Source organism: Heterodontus francisci, unplaced genomic scaffold, assembly GCF_036365525.1.
Source record: "Heterodontus francisci isolate sHetFra1 unplaced genomic scaffold, sHetFra1.hap1 HAP1_SCAFFOLD_780, whole genome shotgun sequence".
Taxonomy (NCBI): domain Eukaryota; kingdom Metazoa; phylum Chordata; class Chondrichthyes; order Heterodontiformes; family Heterodontidae; genus Heterodontus; species Heterodontus francisci.
In genome coordinates, this window is record NW_027140779.1 from 170,001 (window position 1) to 183,647 (window position 13,647).

Genomic DNA, 13,647 nt, shown 5'->3' on the forward strand with positions numbered 1-13,647 from the left:
GACGGAGAGAAAGACAGAGAGAGAGAGCGAGAGAGAGTGAGAGATTGAGTGAGAGAGACAGAGCAAGAGAGAGAGGTAGAGAGTGAGATTGATTCTGCTGTTTTCCTTTGTCTACTGATTGGCTCCAAGGTGATGTGTCACTCGATCTGAGAGACAGAAAGTCAGAGACAGACAGAGACAGAGGAAGACAACGACTGCCCTCACTATGTCTTCCCAGGGCCACCATCTGTACGACTGTGAGCGGAGGCCTGCCCCTCCCCCACCGGGCTACCCCTCACGCCCGTCGCCGGGGGAACCAGGCACCATCGACGACAGCGAGGCCTCCATTGACCTGGGGGCCTATGTTCTCGACAGCAGCGAGGAGTTCCTGAGTGACCTGTTCGCCAAGCACGAGCGGTTGAAGGCGGAGGTGCCACCATACCCGTACCCCTATCACCACCCAGCCCCTCCTCCATCTGCCTATGGCTACCCCCCGCCGCTCTACGGGACGGAGAGGAAGGTTGGAACTGGGATCGGGGGGCGTTTGGCCTACGAGGCAGGCCTCTCGGCACCAGCAGTCAAGGAGGAGCCACGGGAACAGGTTGGAGTTGGGATCTCACAGCAGCAACATCCTCGAGGGAGTGAATCCCTGACCTTCGACCCCCTTCACTACCAGGTGGCTCATTGTGGCCAGACCAGCATGCACCTGACCCCTGGACTGATGTCAGCGACTCCTCCTGTCCGTCTCTATAAGGTAACGAAGCAAGGTTTCCCATGGAGACGAGTTGGGAAGTGGGGATTGTGCTATGAGGGGAAATGGAACAAAGTTGACCTTGAAGTTCAGAAGAACTATTCGAGTTTATTTGGGGATGTAACAAGCAGGATGGATAAAGGGGAACCACTGGATGGTGTTGGGGATGATATATCAGCATGAATAGAGGATTGGCGAACTAACTGGAAACAGAGAGTCAGGAGAAATGGGGCATTTTCAGGTTGGTAAACTGTAACTAGTGGAGTGTCACAGGGGTCAGTGACAGGACCACAATTATTTACAATCTTGGGGAGGCAGTAGTGTAGTGGTAATGTCACTAGACTAGTAACCTAATGGTTTAGGGACATGAGTTCGAATCCCACCACAGCAGCAGGTGGAATTTGAATTTAATTAATAAATCTGGAATTAAAAGCTAGTCTAATGATGGCCATGAAACCATTGTCGATTGTTGTAAAAACCAATCTGGTTCACTAATGTCCTTTAGGGAAGGAAATCTGCTGTCCTTACCTGGTCTGGCCTACATGTGACTCCAGACTCAATGTGGTTAACTCTTACATGACCTGGCTAGACACTCACTTGTATCAAACTGCAACAAAGTCTGAGAGAAGGGATGAAACTGGACTGACCACCCGGCATTGACCTAGGCACCGGAAAATTATATCACCGTTCCTTCACTGTCACTGGGTCAAAATCCTGGAACTCCCTTCCTAACAGCACTGTGGGTGTACCTACCCCACATGGACTGCAGCGATTCAAGAAGGCAGCTCACCACCACCTTCTCAAGGGCAATTAGGGATGGGCAATAAATGCTGATCTGGCCAGTGACACCCACATCCCATGAACGAGTAAAAATAAAATCTATATTAATGATTTGGATGAAGGGACAAAGTGCATTGTAACTACATTTGCAAACGATATAAAGATAAAAAGGAAAGCAAGTAGTGAGGAGGTAACAAAAAGAGTCATAGAGTCATTTACCGCACAGGAGGAGGCCATTCAGCCCATCAATTCAATGCCATCTCTCCACAGTGCAATCCAGTCAGTCCCACTCCCCCGCTCGATTCCCGTCATCCTGCAAGTTTATTTCCCTCAACTGCCCGTCCAATTTCCTTTCCAAATCGTTCATTGTCTCTGCTTCCACCCCCCCCCCACCTCGTGGGCAGAGAGTTCCAGGTCATTACCACCCGCTGTGTAAAAAAACTTCTTCCTCACATTCCCCCCTGTATCTCTTCCCCAAAACCTTCAATCTGTGTCTCCTAGTCCTTGTATCATCAGTTAATGGGAACAGTTTTTCCTTGTCTAACTTGTCTAAACCTGTCATAATCTTGTACAACTCGATCAAGTCTCCCCTCAATATCCTTTGCTCCAGGGAGAACAACCCCAGCTTCTCCAACCTAACCTTGTAACTAAAATCCTCCATCCCAGGAACCATTCTGGTAAATCTCCTCTGCTCCCTCTCAAGGACCCTCACATCCTTCCTGAAGTGAGGTGACCAGAACTGGACACAATTCTCCAGCTGGGGCCTAACCAGAGTTTTATAAAGGTTCAGCGTAACATCCCTGCTTTTGTACTCAATGCCTCTATTTATGAATCTCAAGATCCCATATGTTTTACTAATCACTCTCTCAATATATCCCGTCACCTTCAATGATCGATAGACATGTACCCCCAGGTCCCTCTGTTCCTGCACACTCTTTAGACCTGTACCATTAAGTATATGTTGCCTCTCCCTATTCCTTCTGCCAAAAGGCATCACCTCACACCTGTCAGTATTAAACTCCATCTGCCACCTCTCTGCCCATCCTGCTAGTCTGTCTATGTCCTGTTACAGGTGGTTCATATCATCCTCACTGTTTGCCTCACCTCCAAGTTTGGTGTCATCAGTAAATTTTGAGATTCTACTCTGTATTCCAAGATCCAAGTCATTTACATACAGCAAAAAAAAACATTGGTCCCAGCACTGACCCTTGGGGAACACCACTGTCTACAATCCTCCAGTCTGAAAAACAACCATTTACTCATGCCTTGCTGTTTTCTTAAGTCAATTTAAAAAGTATATATTTTTAAGAGTCTGCAAAGAAATATAGGTAGGTTGAGTGAGTGGGCAAAAATTTGGCATGTGGAGTATTATGTGTGAATGTGTGAGATTGTCCACTTGGGTCTGCAGAGCAGGATGGGGCAATATCAACGGGCGACTGTCCTGGGCACAGCGGTCAAGAGTGAGCGGTGGCCGGAGGTGTGCTCTGTTCACCCCCCCGCCCACCACACCACACGTTGGCCGTGCTCCTGCCCTCCAGCCTCCTGCTTCCTCCATGCTGCTGCTCCCCTCGTGCTTTCTCTGTGCTCTGTTGGGAGGCGGACACAGAATGTCGGCAAAGAGATATAGATAGGTTGAGTGAGTGGGCAAAAATTTGGCATGTGGAGTATAATGTGGGAAAATGTGAGATTGTCCATTTTAGCAGGAAGAATAGAAAAGCAGAATGTTATTTAAATGGAGAGACTGCAGAATGCTGCGGTACAGAGGGACCTGGGTGTCCTTGTGCATGAATCACAAAAAGTCAGCATGTAGATACAGCAGGTAATTAGGAAGGCAAATGGAATGTTGGCCTTTATTGGCTTCCAGTGTCCCTGGTGACCATGTGTACAGGAAGTGTATCCATCTACAGCTACTGACTACCCGTATTACGGAGCTGGAGCTGCGGGTGGATTCACTGTGGAGCATCCGTGATGCTGAGGACATCATGGATAGCACGTTTAGTGAGGTGGTCACACCGCAGGTAATGTCAGCACAGGTAGAAAAGGGATGGGTGACCACCAGACAGAGTAGTAGGCGCAGGCAGGTAGTGCAGGAGTCCCCTGTGGCCATCCCCATATCAAACAGATATACCGCTTTGGATACTGTTGGGGGGGAATGACCTCCCAGGGGAAAGCAGCAACAGCTAGGTCTGTGGCACCACGGAGGGCTCTGCTGCACAGCAGTGGGGGAAATAGACTGGGAGAGCTATAGTGATAGGGGATTCAATTGTAAGGGGAACAGACAGGCATTTCTGTGGCCACAAGCGAGACTCCAGGATGGTATGTTGCCTCCCTGGTGCTAGGGTCAAGGATGTCTCGGAGCGGCTGCAGGACATTCTGAAGGGGGAGGGTGAACAGCCAGTGGTCGTGGTACATGTCGGTACCAACGACATAGGTAGAAAAAGGGATGAGGTCCTGCAAGATTAATTTTGTGAGTTCGGAGCTAAATTAAAAAGCAGGACCTCAAAGGTACTAATCTCAGGATTACTTCCTGTGCCACGTGTTAGTGAGTATAGGAACAGGAGAAGAGACCAGGTGAATGTGTGGCTGGAGAAATGGTGCAGGAAGGAGGGATTGAGATTCCTGGGACATCGGGATCGGTTCTGGGGAAGGTGGGACCTGTACAAGCAGGACGGGTTACACCCAGGCAGGACCGGAACCAATCTCCTTGCAGGGGCGTTTGCTAGAGCTGTTGGGGAGGATTTAAACTAGAATGGCAGGGGGATGGGAACCTCAGCGGGGAGACTGAGGAGGAGGAAACAAGGATAGAAACGAAAGACAGGAAACAAAAGGCAAAAGTGGAAAGAATAGAAATCAAGGGCAAGAAACAAATAGGGCCAAAGTGCGAAATAATGGTAAGATGGCTAAGAATGTTAAAAAGATAAGGCTAAAGGCATTGTGTCTCAATGTGCGGAGTATTTGCAATAAGGTAGGTGAATTAACCGTGCAAATAGATGTAAATGGATACGAGAAAGTTGTGATTACGGAGACATGGCTGCAGGGTGACACCGAGCTGGGTGGGAGTGTGAGCTGTGAGGAGGATGCAGAGAAGCTCCAGTGTAATTTGGACAGGTTGTGTGACTGGACAAATACAGAGCAGATAGAAAAAGAAAAATAGAAAAATAGGATCAGGAGTAGGCCATTCGGCCCTTCGAGCCTGCATCGCCATTCAATATGATCATGGCTGATCATCCAAACTCAGTACCAAGGGAGTGCCGCACTGTGGGAGGGTCAGTAATGAGAGAGCACCGCAATATCGGAGGGTCAGTACTGAGGGAGTGCCGCACTGTGGGAGGGTCAGTAATGAGAGAGCACCGCAATATCGGAGGGTCAGTACTGAGGGAGTGCCACAGTGTCGGAGGGTCAGTAATGAGAGAGCACCGCAATATCGGAGGGTCAGTACTGAGGGAGTGCTGCACTGTCGGAGGATCTGTACTGAAGGAGTGCTGCACTGTGGGAGGGTCAGTACAAAGGGAGTGCCACACTGTCGGAGGTTCAGAAATGAGGGAGCTCTGCACTGTCGGAGGGTCAGTACTGAGGGAGCTCTGCACTGTCGGAGGGTCAGTACTGAGGGAGCTCCGCACTGTCAGAGGGTCAGTACTGAGGGAGCTCCGCACTGTCGGAGGGTCAGTACTGAGGGAGCTCCGCACTGTCGGAGGGTCAGTACTGAGGGAGCTCCGCACTGTCAGAGGGTCACTAATGAGGGAGCACCGCACTGTCAGAGGGTCAGTACTGAGGGAGCTCCGCCGTGTCGGAGGGTCAGTACTGAGGGAGTTCCGCACTATCGGAGGGTCAGTACTGAGGGAGCTCCGCACTGTCGGAGGGTCAGTACTGAGGGAGCTCCGCACTGTCGGAGGGTCAGTACTGAGGGAGCTCCGCACTGTCGGAGGGTCAGTACTGAGGGAGCTCCGCACTGTCGGAGGGTCAGTACTGAGGGAGCTCCGCCCTGTCGGAGGGTCAGTACTGAAGGGGCTCCGCACTGTCGGAGGGTCAGTACTGAGGGAGCTCCGCACTGTCGGAGGGTCAGTACTGAGGGAGCTCCGCCCTGTCGGAGGGTCAGTACTGAGGGAGCTCCGCACTGTCGGAGGGTCAGTACTGAGGGAGCTCCGCACTGTCGGAGGGTCAGTACGGAGGGAGTTCCGCATTGTCGGAGGGTCAGTACTGAGGGAGAACCGCACTGTTGGAGGGTCAGTACTGAGGGAGCTCCGCACTGTCGGAGGGTCAGTACTGAGGGAGAGCCGTACTGTCGGAGGGTCAGTACTGAGGGAGCTCCGCACTGTCGGAGGGTCAGTACTGAGGGAGCTCCGCACTGTCGGAGGGTCAGTACTGAGGGAGCTCCGCCCTGTCGGAGGGTCAGTACTGAGGGAGCTCCGCACTGTCGGAGGGTCAGTACTGAGGGAGCTCCGCACTGGCGGAGGGTCAGTACGGAGGGAGCTCCGCATTGTCGGAGGGTCAGTACTGAGGGAGCTCCGCACTGTCGGAGGGTCAGTACTGAGGGAGAGCCGTACTGTCGGAGGGTCAGTACTGAGGGAGCTCCGCACTGTCGGAGGGTCAGTACTGAGGGAGCTCCGCACTGTCGGAGGGTCAGTACTGAGGGAGCTCCGCACTGTCGGAGGGTCAGTACTGAGGGAGCTCCGCACTGTCTGAGGGTCAGTACTGAGGGAGTGCCGCACTGTCGGAGGGAAAGTATCTTCAGTTACTTCAGCCCTACAACCCTTCCTATCTCTGTAACCTCCTCCAGTCCCTACAACCCTCCCTATCTTTATAACCTCCTCCAGGCCCTACAACCCTCCCTATCTCTGTAACCTCCTCCAGCCCCTACAACCCTCCCTATCTCTGTCACCTCCTCCAGCCTCTACAACCCTCCCTATCTCTGTAAACTCCTCCAGCCTCTACAACCCTCCCTATCTCTGTAAACTCCTCCAGACTCTACAACCCTCCCTATCTCTGTAAACTTCCTCCAGCCCCTACAACCCTCCCTATCTCTGTAACCTCCTCCAGCCTCTACAACCCTCCCTATCTCTGTAAACTCCTCCAGACTCTACAACCCTCCCTATCTCTGTAAACTCCTCCAGCCTCTACAACCCTCCCTATCTCTGTAAACTCCTCCAGCCTCTACAACCCTCCCTATCTCTGTAACTTCCTCCAGCCCCTACAACCCTCCCTATCTCTGTAACCTCCTCCAGCCTCTACAACCCTCCCTATCTCTGTAAACTCCTCCAGCCTCTACAACCCTCCCTATCTCTGTAAACTCCTCCAGCCTCTACAACCCTCCCTATCTCTGTAAACTCCTCCAGACTCTACAACCCTCCCTATCTCTGTAAACTCCTCCAGCCTCTACAACCCTCCCTATCTCTGTAACTTCCTCCAGCCCCTACAACCCTCCCTATCTCTGTAACCTCCTCCAGCCTCTACAACCCTCCCTATCTCTGTAAACTCCTCCAGCCTCTACAACCCTCCCTATCTCTGTAAACTCCTCCAGCCTCTACAACCCTCCCTATCTCTGTAAACTCCTCCAGACTCTACAACCCTCCCTATCTCTGTAAACTCCTCCAGCCTCTACAACCCTCCCTATCTCTGTAAACTCCTCCAGACTCTACAACACTCCCTATCTCTGTAAACTCCTCCAGCCTCTACAACCCTCCCTATCTCTGTAAACTCCTCCAGCCTCTACAACCCTCCCTATCTCTGTAAACTCCTCCAGACTCTACAACCCTCCCTATCTCTGTAAACTCCTCCAGCCTCTACAACCCTCCCTATCTCTGTAAACTCCTCCAGCCCCTACAACCCTCCCTATCTCTGTAACTTCCTCCAGCCCCTACAACCCTCCCTATCTCTGTAAACTCCTCCAGCCTCTACAACCCTCCCTATCTCTGTAACTTCCTCCAGCCCCTACAACCCTCCCTATCTCTGTAAACTCCTCCAGTCCCCTACAACCCTCCCTATCTCTGTAACTTCCTCCAGCCCCTACAACCTTCCCTATCTCTGTAAACTCCTCCAGCCCCTACAACCCTCCCTATCTCTGTAACTTCCTCCAGCACCTACAACCTTCCCTATCTCTGTAAACTCCTCCAGCCCCCTACAACCCTCCCTATCTCTGTAACTTCCTCCAGCCCCGAAAACCCTCCCTATCTCTGTAAACTCCTCCAGCCTCTACAACCCTTCCTATCTCTGTAACCTCCTCCAGTCCCTACAACCCTCCCTATCTTTATAACCTCCTCCAGGCCCTACAACCCTCCCTATCTCTGTAATCTCCTCCAGCCCCTACAACCCACCCTATCTATGTAACCTCCTCCAGCCCCTACAACCCTCCCTATCTCTGTCACCTCCTCCAGCCCCTACAACCCTCCCTATCTCTGTAAACTCCTCCAGCCTCTACAACCCTCCCTATCTCTGTAAACTCCTCCAGCCTCTACAACCCTCCCTATCTCTGTAAACTCCTCCAGACTCTACAACCCTCCCTATCTCTGTAAACTTCCTCCAGCCCCTACAACCCGCCCTATCTCTGTAACCTCCTCCAGCCTCTACAACCCTCCCTATCTCTGTAAACTCCTCCAGCCTCTACAACCCTCCCTATCTCTGTAAACTCCTCCAGACTCTACAACCCTCCCTATCTCTGTAAACTCCTCCAGCCTCTACAACCCTCCCTATCTCTGTAACTTCCTCCAGCCTCTACAACCCTCCCTATCTCTGTAACTTCCTCCAGCCCCGAAAACCCTCCCTATCTCTGTAAACTCCTCCAGCCTCTACAACCCTCCCTATCTCTGTAAACTCCTCCAGCCTCTACAACCCTCCCTATCTCTGTAACTTCCTCCAGCCCCTACAACCCTCCCTATCTCTGTAACCTCCTCCAGCCTCTACAACCCTCCCTATCTCTGTAAACTCCTCCAGCCTCTACAACCCTCCCTATCTCTGTAAACTCCTCCAGCCTCTACAACCCTCCCTATCTCTGTAAACTCCTCCAGACTCTACAACCCTCCCTATCTCTGTAAACTCCTCCAGCCTCTACAACCCTCCCTATCTCTGTAACTTCCTCCAGCCCCTACAACCCTCCCTATCTCTGTAACCTCCTCCAGCCTCTACAACCCTCCCTATCTCTGTAAACTCCTCCAGCCTCTACAACCCTCCCTATCTCTGTAAACTCCTCCAGCCTCTACAACCCTCCCTATCTCTGTAAACTCCTCCAGACTCTACAACCCTCCCTATCTCTGTAAACTCCTCCAGCCTCTACAACCCTCCCTATCTCTGTAAACTCCTCCAGACTCTACAACACTCCCTATCTCTGTAAACTCCTCCAGCCTCTACAACCCTCCCTATCTCTGTAAACTCCTCCAGCCTCTACAACCCTCCCTATCTCTGTAAACTCCTCCAGACTCTACAACCCTCCCTATCTCTGTAAACTCCTCCAGCCTCTACAACCCTCCCTATCTCTGTAAACTCCTCCAGCCCCTACAACCCTCCCTATCTCTGTAACTTCCTCCAGCCCCTACAACCCTCCCTATCTCTGTAAACTCCTCCAGCCTCTACAACCCTCCCTATCTCTGTAACTTCCTCCAGCCCCTACAACCCTCCCTATCTCTGTAAACTCCTCCAGTCCCCTACAACCCTCCCTATCTCTGTAACTTCCTCCAGCCCCTACAACCTTCCCTATCTCTGTAAACTCCTCCAGCCCCTACAACCCTCCCTATCTCTGTAACTTCCTCCAGCACCTACAACCTTCCCTATCTCTGTAAACTCCTCCAGCCCCCTACAACCCTCCCTATCTCTGTAACTTCCTCCAGCCCCGAAAACCCTCCCTATCTCTGTAAACTCCTCCAGCCTCTACAACCCTCCCTATCTCTGTAAACTCCTCCAGCCTCTACAACCCTCCCTATCTCTGTAACTTCCTCCAGCCCCTACAACCCTCCCTATCTCTGTAACTTCCTCCAGCCCCTACAACCTTCCCTATCTCTGTAAACTCCTCCAGCCTCTACAACCCTCCCTATCTCTGTAAACTCCTCCAGCCTCTACAACCCTCCCTATCTCTGTAAACTCATCCAGCCTCTACAACCCTCCCTATCTCTGTAAACTCCTCCAGCCTCTACAACCCTCCCTATCTCTGTAACTTCCTCCAGCCCCTACAACCCTCCCTATCTCTGTAAACTCCTCCAGCCCCTACAACCCTCCCTATCTCTGTAACTTCCTCCAGCCCCTACAACCCTCCCTATCTCTGTAAACTCCTCCAGCCTCTACAACCCTCCCTATCTCTGTAAACTCCTCCAGCCTCTACAACCCTCCCTATCTCTGTAACTTCCTCCAGCCCCTACAACCCTCCCTATCTCTGTAAACTCCTCCAGCCCCTACAACCTTCCCTATCTCTGTAAACTCCTCCAGCCCCTACAACCCTCCCTATCTCGGTAACTTCCTCCAGCCCCTACAACCCTCCCTATCTCTGTAACTTCCTCCAGCCCCTACAACCCTTCCTATCTCGGTAACTTCCTCCAGACCCTACAACCCTCCCTATCTCTGTAACTTCCTCCAGCCCCTACAACCTTCCCTATCTCTGTAAACTCCTCCAGCCCCTACAACCCTCCCTATCTCTGTAACTTCCTCCAGCACCTACAACCTTCCCTATCTCTGTAAACTCCTCCAGCCCCCTACAACCCTCCCTATCTCTGTAACTTCCTCCAGCCCCGAAAACCCTCCCTATCTCTGTAAACTCCTCCAGCCTCTACAACCCTCCCTATCTCTGTAAACTCCTCCAGCCTCTACAACCCTCCCTATCTCTGTAACTTCCTCCAGCCCCTACAACCCTCCCTATCTCTGTAACTTCCTCCAGCCCCTACAACCTTCCCTATCTCTGTAAACTCCTCCAGCCTCTACAACCCTCCCTATCTCTGTAAACTCCTCCAGCCTCTACAACCCTCCCTATCTCTGTAAACTCCTCCAGCCTCTACAACCCTCCCTATCTCTGTAAACTCCTCCAGCCTCTACAACCCTCCCTATCTCTGTAACTTCCTCCAGCCCCTACAACCCTCCCTATCTCTGTAAACTCCTCCAGCCCCTACAACCCTCCCTATCTCTGTAACTTCCTCCAGCCCCGAAAACCCTCCCTATCTCTGTAAACTCCTCCAGCCTCTACAACCCTCCCTATCTCTGTAAACTCCTCCAGCCTCTACAACCCTCCCTATCTCTGTAACTTCCTCCAGCCCCTACAACCCTCCCTATCTCTGTAAACTCCTCCAGCCCCTACAACCTTCCCTATCTCTGTAAACTCCTCCAGCCCCTACAACCCTCCCTATCTCGGTAACTTCCTCCAGCCCCTACAACCCTCCCTATCTCTGTAACTTCCTCCAGCCCCTACAACCTTCCCTATCTCTGTAAACTCCTCCAGCCCCTACAACCCTCCCTATCTCTGTAACTTCCTCCAGCCCCTACAACCTTCCCTATCTCTGTAAACTCCTCCAGCCCCCTACAACCCTCCCTATCTCTGTAACTTCCTCCAGCCCCTACAACCCTCCCTATCTCTGTAAACTCCTCCAGCCTCTACAACCCTCCCTATCTCTGTAAACTCCTCCAGCCTCTACAACCCTCCCTATCTCTGTAACTTCCTCCAGCCCCTACAACCCTCCCTATCTCTGTAACTTCCTCCAGCCCCTACAACCTTCCCTATCTCTGTAAACTCCTCCAGCCTCTACAACCCTCCCTATCTCTGTAACTTCCTCCAGCCCCTACAACCTTCCCTATCTCTGTAAACTCCTCCAGCCCCTACAACTCTCCCTATCTCTGTAACTTCCTCCAGCCCCTACAACCTTCCCTATCTCTGTAAACTCCTCCAGCCTCTACAACCCTCCCTATCTCTGTAAACTCCTCCAGCCTCTACAACCCTCCCTATCTCTGTAACTTCCTCCAGCCCCTACAACCCTCCCTATCTCTGTAACTTCCTCCAGCCCCGACAACCCTCCCTATCTCTGTAACTTCCTCCACACCTACAACATTCCCTATCTCTGTAAACTCCTCCAGCCTCTACAACCCTCCCTATCTCTGTAAACTCCTCCAGCCTCTACAACCCACCCTATCTCTGTAAACTCCTCCAGCCTCTACAACCCTCCCTATCTCTGTAAACTCCTCCTGCCTCTACAACTCTCCCTATCTCTGTAAACTCCTCCAGCCTCTACAACCCTCCCTATCTCTGTAAACTCCTCCAGCCTCTACAACCCTCCCTATCTCTGTCACTTCCTCCAGCCCCAACAACCCTCCCTATCTCTGTAAACTCCTCCAGCCTCTACAACCCTCCCTATCTCTGTCACTTCCTCCAGCCCCAACAACCCTCCCTATCTCTGTAAACTCCTCCAGCCTCCACAACCCTCCCTATCTCTGTAAACTCCTCCAGCCCCTACAACCCTCCCTATCTCTGTAAACTCCTCCAGTCCCTACAACCCTCCCTATCTCTGTAACTTCCTCCAGCCCCTACAACCCTCCCTATCTCTGTAAACTCCTCCAGCCCCTACAACCCTCCCTATCTCTGTAAACTCCTCCAGCCCCGACAACCCTCCCTATCTCTGTAAACTCCTCCAGCCCCTACAACCCTCCCTATCTCTGTAAACTCCTCCAGTCCCTACAACCCTCCCTATCTCTGTAACTTCCTCCAGCCCCTACAACCCTCCCTATCTCTGTAAACTCCTCCAGCCCCTACAACCCTCCCTATCTCTGTAAACTCCTCCAGCCCCGACAACCCTCCCTATCTCTGTAAACTCCTCCAGCCCCTACAACCCTCCCTATCTCTGTAAACTCCTCCAGCCCCTACAACCTTCCCTATCTCTGCAACTTCCTCCAGCCCCGACAACACTCCCTATCTCTGTAAACTCCTCCAGCCCCTACAACCCTCCCTATCTCTGTAACTTCCTCCAGCGCCTACAACCCTCCCTAACTCTGTAAACTCCTCCAGCGCCTACAACCCTCCCGAACTCTGTAAACTCCTCCAGCCTCTATAACCCTCCCTATCTCTGTAACTTCCTCCAGCCCCGACAACCCTCCCTATCTCTGTAAACTCCTCCAGCCCCTACAACCCTCCCTATCTCTGTAAACTCCTCCAGCCCCGACAACCCTCCCTATCTCTGTAAACTCCTCCAGCCTCGACAACCCTCCCTATCTCTGTAAACTCCTCCAGCCTCTACAACCCTCCCTATCTCTGTAAACTCCTCCAGCCCCTACAACCCTCCCTATCTCTGCAACTTCCTCCAGCCCCGACAACACTCCCTATCTCTTCAACCTCCTCCAGTCCCTACAACCCTCCCTATCTCTTCAACCTCCTCCAGCCCCTACAACCCTCCATATCACTGTAACCTCCTCCAGCCCCGAGAACCCTCTATATCTCTGTAACCTCCTCCAGCCCCGACAACCCTCCCTATCTCTGTAACCTCCTGCAGCCCCGTCAACCCTCCCTATCTCTGTAAACTCCTCCAGCCTCTACAACCCTCCCTATCTCTGTAAACTCCTCCAGGCTCTACAACCCTCCCTATCTCTGTAAACTCCTCCAGCCTCTACAACCCTCCCTATCTCTGTAAACTCCTCCAGCATCGACAACCCTCCCTATCTCTGTAACTTCCTCCAGCCCCTACAACCCTCCCTATCTCTGTAACTTCCTCCAGCCCCTACAACCCTCCCTATCACTGTAACCTCCTCCAGCCCCTACAACCCTCCCAATCTCTGTAACCTCCTCCAGCCCCTACAACCCTCCCTTTCCCTGCAACCTCCTCCAGCCCCTACAAACCTCCCTATCTCTGTAAACTTCTCCAGCCCCTACAACCCTCCCTATCTCTGTTAACTCCTCCAGCCCCTACAACCCTCCCTATCTCTGTAAACTCCTCCAGCCCCTACAACCCTCCCTATCTCTGTAAATTCCTCCAGCCCCGACAACCCTCCCTAACTCTGTAACTTCCTCCGGACCCTACAACCCTCCCTATCTCTGTAAACTCCTCCAGCCCCTACAACCCTCCCTATCTCTGGAAACTCCTCCAGCCCCTACAACACTCCCTATCTCTGTAAACCCCTCCAGCCCCAACAACCCTCCCTATCTCTTCAACCTCCTCCAGCCCCTAGAATCCTCCCTATCTCTGTAA

General features: G+C 52.3%; 1 protein-coding gene across 1 annotated transcript in view; it reads left to right on the forward strand.

Moving 5' to 3' along the window:
• The window catches only part of LOC137360935 (CCAAT/enhancer-binding protein epsilon-like), a 56,074-nt gene that overhangs the window by 1,064 nt on the left and 41,363 nt on the right, over positions 1–13,647 (forward strand). Inside the window, exon 1 of the mRNA XM_068026040.1 lies at positions 1–733. This exon is cut by the window's left edge and continues 1,064 nt beyond it. Within this exon, the coding sequence (XP_067882141.1) occupies positions 206–733 (528 nt within the window). The 5' untranslated portion in view covers positions 1–205. The remainder of the gene's footprint in view (positions 734–13,647) is intronic.